The sequence below is a fragment of the Sturnus vulgaris genome, chromosome 2, assembly GCF_052056855.1.
Source record: "Sturnus vulgaris isolate bStuVul1 chromosome 2, bStuVul1.hap1, whole genome shotgun sequence".
Taxonomy (NCBI): Eukaryota; Metazoa; Chordata; class Aves; order Passeriformes; family Sturnidae; genus Sturnus; species Sturnus vulgaris.
Window position 1 is genome coordinate 49,768,749 of NC_142244.1, and position 8,163 is coordinate 49,776,911.

The 8,163-nt window shown below is 52.0% G+C and overlaps 1 protein-coding gene across 1 annotated transcript; it reads left to right on the top strand.

Moving 5' to 3' along the window:
• The first annotated feature begins 2,555 nt into the window (after nucleotides 1-2,555).
• On the top strand, nucleotides 2,556-7,898 carry SHISA2 (shisa family member 2). Its single transcript, XM_088159505.1, has 2 exons — nucleotides 2,556-2,850; nucleotides 4,912-7,898. The coding sequence occupies exons 1-2, from the start codon at nucleotides 2,556-2,558 to the stop codon at nucleotides 5,463-5,465; spliced, it is 849 nt and encodes a 282-aa protein (XP_088015631.1). The 3' UTR covers nucleotides 5,466-7,898.
• The last annotated feature ends 265 nt before the right edge of the window (nucleotides 7,899-8,163 follow it).

Genomic DNA, 8,163 nt, shown 5'->3' on the forward strand with positions numbered 1-8,163 from the left:
GCAGAATAGCAGGTGAGTTCTTCAAATTCCCAAAATAAAACATTGTATTGACCATGCATTTGGCTGGAAAATGACAAAGAACATTTCTACTGACTCTAAGGCCTCAGAAAACTATACCTGGTAGTAGTAGTAGTAAAAATTCAGAGACTTGTAGAAAAAAAAATAAAAGAAAGTTTAAGCATATAATAGAGATTTGTAGACTATGTGATCTGAATACATGTAGGCTTTAAAAAAAACTTTTCCCACTCCACCATCTATATGTTATTTCAATTATATCTAAAAGCTGCACTATGCTGAGTTTGATGGGATGTGATGTGTTTGGTGTCCTACAAAATCTGGGACGGGTTTATTTTATGTTGAAATAGATTGAACTAATATAATGAGATTGCTTGACTCGGGAAAGCAAGTGAAAAAGTTTGCTATATTTATGTGTTTCCACTTAATCTGGTTCTGGATTTTTGTGTGCTTTTAAATTTAAATCATAGGGATATTACCTGATGAGCTTGTAAAGACAGTGAAAAAAACCCACCCCAAATGCCACTAATTAGTCTATTGCTAAATAGGATCTAAAGCATTTTGCAAAGTGCCAAATGTTTTAAGTTTCACAAAAGCCTAATGAGGTACACTATTATCTCTGCTGTTATCTAGGCAAGTTGAGACAAATCCTGAGCTTGAATATATAAAGTACCTGTTACAGATAATCTCTGCAGGGGATCTGGTGCTGGTATTTTGTTATGATCAAGACTCCTAACTTGGAGTACAGATTAGATTAGATAGTCTGATTTTAACCTCTCTTCTCATAGTCTGGTTTTGCTATTGAAAGAGAACCACCTTACTGAGTATCAGTGAACTATCAAGTCAAAGGATGGGGCTGGGAAAGTATTTTGCCTGCCACGTATAAAAGAATCAAGAAGCTGCTTTTCTTATTATGAAAACTTGTGTATAACCCAGATTTAAGGAAAATGATCTCTCAGGAAGACCTCTGTGAATGTAGGCATTTAACAGCTGCTGTGCTGTCACTTGCGGCTGCCAGACATCCAAAGACAGGTCACTGGCGGGAGCTCATGGTTCCAATTCCTTCCCCAGTCAGTAATTCCCTGCCCTCCCCGTGCCCCATCATTGATGGGGGTGTCTTGAGCCATGGATGCTGTGTGGGGCATGGGCTGAGTCTGAAATCTGAGTAATCTGTCACTGGCCAGGACTGTCTGTGGTGGGCTCCTCGTGCTGGAGATGACAGCTCTGGGGAGCTGCTACTCAGATTTGAGATGGAGCTCAAAACCCCATCAGTTTCACTGCAAGTTTCTTCTCGTTCACCCAGCTGGACTGATTGAGTGATGTAAAACCTGTAGCACTGCAGCCCCATTTCCATCTTGATAAGTGCAAACTTTTCCAAAGGTTAGCTGCTCCGGGTTACTATCCTCTCTGAGGTAGGTAAGGCGTGAGGTGCGTGGGAAACATCTCTGCACTCTGCCCTTGCAGCAGCACAGCTCCGGCCATGAGCTGAGCTGCAGAAGGGCCAGGGCTGGGAAAGACCTCACTGGGAGCAGCAGTGAAGCTGAGTGGGCAGAACGCATTTACCTGGTCCCTAATTTGACCAGAATCCGGCGCTCCAGACCAGCAGTTCAGCGAAAGCTCGTAGCTGTAAAAGACAGGGTGAAATGGGATCAAAAGAGGGAATGAATATGAAGGAAGAAGGACAATAACGAAATTGAAGAAGAAAAGCTTGGAGGAATGAGAGAAATACGTAACACTTTGAAGTCATCTTCCTCCCAGTGAAATGCCTTTACAGCGGCATTTAAAACCAGTGCCACTTATCAGAGCTCCCCTGTTTGTGTCCTTTTATTAAAACAAGTATTTTTCTTACTTGGGGCAATGCACGGGTTAGAGTGTGGTTGGTGTCTCACAGGAAACCACACTTCAGCAGCGGAAGGTGCGCATCCTTGAGCCCGGCCTCCACTGACTTTTAAGAAGTCGTGAGGCAAACGCCCGGCGCTGGGTGGGGGTGGCTGTGGGTGGCGGTGCCCGGAGTGCGGACGGGAGGGACCCGCACTCCCGGGAGCGGCGCGCCCCCGGCCCGCGCGCTGGTGCCGCCCCGTCGGGCGGGGCGGGGCGGGCGCATGCGCACCGGGCCGCCCCCACCGCCTATAAGAGCGGGCGCGGCGCCCCCCGCGCCCAGCGGCGGAGCGGGCGCGGCGCCGGACGGGGCGCACCGGGAGCGGCGCGGGCTGGGCTGGGCGCGCCCGACCCGCTCTGTCCGTGGGAGGATCGCGGGCTCCCGCCGTCCCTCGCCCATGGGCGCGGAGGAGGGTGCGGGCCGGGTTGGCGCGGCGAGGCGGCGAGGAGCGAGAGCGGAGTAGCGGCGGGACCCGCTCCCCCGGTGCGCCCCGGGCGGCGGCTCCGCACCCCGCGGGCCGGCCCCGGGCATGCGGCGGCGGCGGCGGCGGGACCCGCGGCCAGAGTCCCCGCAGCGCGGCGGCTGCCTGCCCCGGGGGGCCGGGCGGCGCTGCCCCGGCGCGGGGGGGCCCTGACGGAGCGGCCGCCCCCCCGGCGGCGCCATGCGGGGCTGGCTGCTGCTGGCGGCGCTGGGCTGGCTGCTGCCGGCGGGGGCCGCGGCCAGCGGCGAGTACTGCCACGGCTGGCTGGACGGGCAGGGCGGCTGGCGGGACGGCTTCCAGTGCCCCGAGCGCTTCGACGGCGGCGACGCCACCATCTGCTGCGGCAGCTGCGCCCTCCGGTACTGCTGCTCCAGCGCCGAGGCGCGGCTGGACCAGGGCGCCTGCGACAACGACCGGCGGCAGGGCGGCGGCGAGCCCGGCCGCCCCGGCAAGGACGGCCCCGACGGCGCGGCAGGTGAGGCGGCCCCGGCACGGCGAGGATGGATGGCCCCGGGGGTGTCTCCGGCACGGCGGCTCTACGGGAGCCGTCGCGGGTTTGCGGCGATCTTCTTGCCCGCCGGTTCCCCCCCTCCGTCGAGTCGTGGGGCAGGACGGATGGAGACGGCGCTGGCCGGGCCGCTCTTCCACGAGGAGAAGTGCCCAGGCTGAAAGCCTGCCTTTCCCGCCCTTACTGCTGGAAATCCCAGCCACGGCTCTGTCAGAGCAGGTGACACCGCTCCCCTGAGTCCCGGGCCAGCCGTCTCGGCCTGGCACAGCTCTGCCGCCGCTTTGAACGGGCTACTCAGCCATGGTTGAGTTCCCCATTGAAAAGGCAAGGAAAAATGAGACAACCCGTATGAGCAGATCAGAAAAAGTAACAGGAGATTTCAAAAGGACTCTGGCTGGTCCCCACAGTAATTGTGTATGTTCTTTCAGCTCTGATATCCCCACTTAGGACTGGTTTTACAAGATTGAATTTCAAGGATAAACTCAAGTCTTTCTACTGCTGTTTAAAAAAGCCCCGGTGGCTCCCCTTGCTGCCATCCACACATGCTGAGTGCGGGAGAAGTAGCCTGAAGTGATGTTATAATTAGGACAGGTTTACTCCTGGAAAACTTGCACATTACAGCGTGGAGCAAGTGTGTGCACCTGCTCAAGAGCTGCTGTAGCGCCAAGCGCAAAAGTGGAGACAGTGTTTTACAGCCTTTTGTTTGAAAGTACTAAAATGATGGAAGAAAAGTGGCCTTTTGGTTATAACTCGCCTTATGTAATCAGCTGTGCCAGGAAGTATTCTGACTTGAGCAGACAGATAACCCCCCTTTGCAGTTCTGAGAACAATGCATTTTTTAAACAATTTTTTTTTTATTATTTAAAATTTATTGCTTTGCAGGTTTGGGAGCCATTGCCCTGTGCTGGCACTGATTAACTTGCAGGTCATTAGCAGTGGCTGCCTTACCAGGGTCAGACAGGGTCAAGCAGGGATCCGTAGCCCTGCCTGAGTCTTGGAGCTGCCAGGTTTTGGTGGAAATGATGAACTCCAGGCATGTTGCTGGGAGCATTCACAAGCACTGAAGGGAGACACCTTCCCTTTGTTATTTGTGGATATATCCATGCAGATTTCTTACTGAGGCAGAGAATAACGCTTTTTCCCTGGGACTGCAGAATGGATTAGATCAGTTGAATAGAGCATGGCACTTGTAACACTGTTGTGGGTCTGATCCCTGTATGGGCCATTCACTTAAGAGCTGGACTCGATGATTTTTGTGGGTCCTTTCTAACTCAGGTGTATTCTGTGAAATCTGTATGTGTAGCCCAGATTCTTCCAGGGATAGTTTGCCATCCTTGGTGGCTCCTGATGCAACCAATGAGCATCATCCATACTTCCTGCTCCCACCCCTTGCTCACCCTCAGTCTTCCTGCCCTGATGTCCCCTTATTAGGCCTCTCAAGAAGGAATGCTGCCCCATTGGAGCATAGTGCTGTCTCTGCACTGCCTGCTCTGTGGTTTCTCCCTAAACTCAGGGCTGAAGTGCAGGGCAGGTGGACACTCATCCCCAGGGCTGTGTGGTGTCAGAGCCTCTGGGACTACTGTCTGGTCACTGCCTGGCTGTCACACTGCCTCAGCGGGCTGACAATAGCCAGAGTGGGCTGGTGGTGATGGAGAGGGATGTCATGTGGAACCAGGGTTTGACTACCCTGTGATCCTGAGCCTTTCGCAGGGATCCTGCCCCGAAGTATTTCCCTAAGGCACTGTTCAAGCCCAGCTGTATCTTGCCTGATTGTTCTAGTAGGGGATATTGGAGACACGATTTGATGAAATGTGGAGCAGTGATTACTGTGAACTAGACCACCATCAACGGGGAAATTTAAGCCATTTGATTTAGCAGCCCTTTTCATCATTCTGGTATAAAAAACACTGCTTGTATTGACCTGTGCTGGGAGGAGGTGGGCTCTGCTTGGATAAGGGGGGTACTTCTGCTGGACCTGCCGAGGTTTGTCCTTGGCCCCCAGTGACAATGTTTTCCTTGCTGTTGCAGTGCCCATCTACGTGCCGTTCCTTATCGTGGGATCTGTGTTTGTCGCCTTCATCATCTTGGGGTCACTGGTGGCAGCTTGCTGCTGCAGATGCCTGCGGCCCAAGCAGGAGCCCCAGCAGAGTCGAGCCCCTGCGGGCACCCGCCTGATGGAGACGATCCCCATGATCCCAAGTGCCAGCACCTCCCGGGGCTCCTCCTCCCGCCAGTCGAGCACGGCTGCCAGCTCCAGCTCCAGCGCCAACTCGGGGGCCAGAGCTCCGCCAACGAGGTCCCAGACCAACTGCTGCTTGTCAGAAGGGACCATGAATAATGTCTATGTCAACATGCCCACGAACTTCTCGGTGCTGAACTGCCAGCAGGCCACGCAGATCGTGCCGCACCAGGGCCAGTACCTGCACCCGCAGTACGTGGGCTACGCCGTGCAGCACGACTCGATGCCGCTGACCCCGGTGCCCCCCTTCCTGGACGGCCTGCAGAGCGGCTACAGGCAGATCCAGTCCCCCTTCCCACACACCAACAGCGAGCAGAAGATGTACCCGGCTGTGACTGTGTAGCGCTGACGCCTTCCCCTCCCCATCCCCACCCGGCCGATTTTAATATCTGAACTGAACGGAGGAGAAATACTTCCTTGGAACAAAGCTCCCAGAACACCACTTGTAAATAATTTTGAAAGGCTCATGCATGTCAGACAGTGTTTATAAACCATTTATTTTCGTCGGGGTCTGTTGCCAGGAACTGTAAGGATGATATCTCGGAATTAACGTTGCCAGATACGCTCTCATTCCAGCGCGTGATTTATGGCGGCGAAGGATTATGTTGGAAATGCATATGTATTTCAGATCACTGTACTCATGAGATAAATGTCAGAGCCGTTAAGTGCCCTTCAGGTATGACACGGTCACAAGTATTTGCCTAATTAATTCTAGAAAGAGTTTTGTTACACTGTACAAGACCGTAGTACTTCAGAAACCTCTCCGCTCCCAGCTCCATAATGACATTTCCCATTGCTTTACAGACAATCACAACTGAGAGCCGAACAGTGCAATCCCTGTGTGCCAGGAGCCCCCATGGCTTCTTACACACGAGCTTTGGGGTGAAATGCCACCAGAGGCTTGGTCTTGCAAAGACCAATTTTCTTTGTATTATGTAGGAATTAGAAGAGTGAATTATTCTGCTCTTCTTTCTGGTGCACTTGAAACCTTCTTGATTTGGTTTTGTACCAAGATCAGGACCCAGTGGTGTTTTGCAGAGACTATCTTTGTGAACGTTTTACTAAAACCAGGATACGAGGTGCTTGCTCTTCATGACACTCAGCAAAGCTTTTGGTACAGCTGACAGTGTCTGAACTGAACCTGCCTTGGCAAAGGCAAAGACTGTGATTCCAAACATGCCTGATTTAACCTCACTTCCCATAAAACAGGAAATCCATGTGAATGCCCACGAAGGTGTCAGCCCCAAAGCCTGCTTGCATTGGATTCTGCCTGTAGGAAAATGGACTTTATCTTGTTCCCCACGAACCCATTCCGAGTCCCCTGCCCTACCCCGTGGGAGTGGGAGAGTGTTACATAGAACCCAGCTGGGATGTGAATGGGTTGGTGGAGGTTTGAAATCCATCCTCTTTTCTTCTTTACCCATGTGGCAGGGGACTAGGGAGGCACAGCTGTATTTAGAAATAAGGAGAAAGGCCCAGCTAGAGGAGAAAGGTGCTTGTGGTGTCACAGGGCTCATGGAGGTGGTGAGAGGCAGACAAGAGGGACGCTACACTGGAGCTGTTGGCTTCGTCCTGCTTTGCTTCATCTGGGGAAAACACCTCTCCATGTTGAAGAAGCAACAAACAATCAGATCATTCTAATTACATCACCCCAAATGCAGCAAACTAAGGCTGGTTTTGTCTCTTAAAAAAATGTAGCCTCTGCATTTGCATCCATTTGCTCCTCAGCCAAAACAGTGCAACAGAAGACTTGAGGCCCTGTGCAGTCCAAGCAATTACCGTAACCAGACCAGTGATGGCAAAATGTTTCTTTCTCTCCGATACTGTATCAATATGTAGCAATAACAGTGATGCTGTGTTTTGTATGTCTGTTTTTAAATGACACAGAAGGTGCAGACGCATTGCCAAACCCAATGGTTTACTCATAAACACGCCACACACGCAGTCTGCAGCAGGCAGCCATGGTTTGGCCACTGACACGGAGAAATGAATAGGTAATTTATCCCAGGTGTGTTGTTCCTGGCTGGGATCGCCCAGTCCGTGTGCAGGAGCTGGACAGAAAGATCGGCTTGTGAGACCGGGCATCCTCTGCCGCCGGGCTGGGTGTCTTTGGGAAGGCAGCGCCCGGCTGCTGGAGGTGTCGGCTGCTGCACAGCTCCGTGCTCGGGGATCTTCAGGGCTGGGTGCTGCCCGCCTTCTGAAGGACCCCCTGCACTCTCTGGTCTCTGGGGGGGAGGTTTCTACCTGCCCACGTTGCAGCGGGGTCACACTGAGCTGGCACCGGGCACAGGGGCAGCTGCCTGTGCTTCCCCAGGAGCAGGAGGTGCTTGGTCCTGGGTGAGCCCTGGCCAAGGCTCGTGGCCAGACAAGCAGCTCCTCCTGTGGTCCTGACCCTGTGCCCAGCTGTGAACCAAGTCAGCTCCCCCCCACTGACTGCCTTGCACAGGACCTGGCAAGGAAACCTCCTCTGACCTACGAAATTCAGGTGAATCTTTGTATATTGTTTACTTGTTTAAAAAAAAAAAAAAAAAAAAAGAATAAGTTAAATTTAAGTCTGTAGAAATGAATTTACAACTGAAGGCAGAGAAACCCGAGTTCTAATAAAAGGAATTTTGTGAGATGTGGTGTTTTTTTAAATGTCATGTACAATAATGTAAAACCAATGTTACCATTTGATATAGCTTTTAAATCTCTGAAAGAGCACTTGCTTTAAAGTGTTTCTTACAACTGACGAAAAAAGCCCCCTTTGTTTCTTAATAAATACTTTATGGTGTGACTTTGGTTTTGTTTGCTTTGTCATAGGGTTTTTATTTTTTCATTTAATGCTTTTGCTTTCCTATGTCTACAAAAGAACATCTGACCAGCCCACCTCTCCAGACTGGCAAAACCAAAAGTTTGAACTTTTTTGCTGTGTTTTTAGAGAATAACAGTAAACCCAATGACTTACATGGCTGAGCAGCATGCTCCAGTGGGGCATGTTCTGAGGAGATGTGTTTGGAAAGATGAGACACAGGGGGATGGCATCTGAGCATCAGCTGAGA

Excerpts from the sequence above, each read along its gene's own strand:
- SHISA2 (XM_088159505.1), top strand. The coding sequence starts at position 2,556 with ATGCGGGGCTGGCTGCTGCTGGCGGCGCTGGGCTGGCTGCTGCCGGCG. Across the intron at positions 2,851-4,911 it reads CGGCCCCGACGGCGCGGCAG|TGCCCATCTACGTGCCGTTC; the intron begins GTGAGGCGGCCC and ends TTGCTGTTGCAG.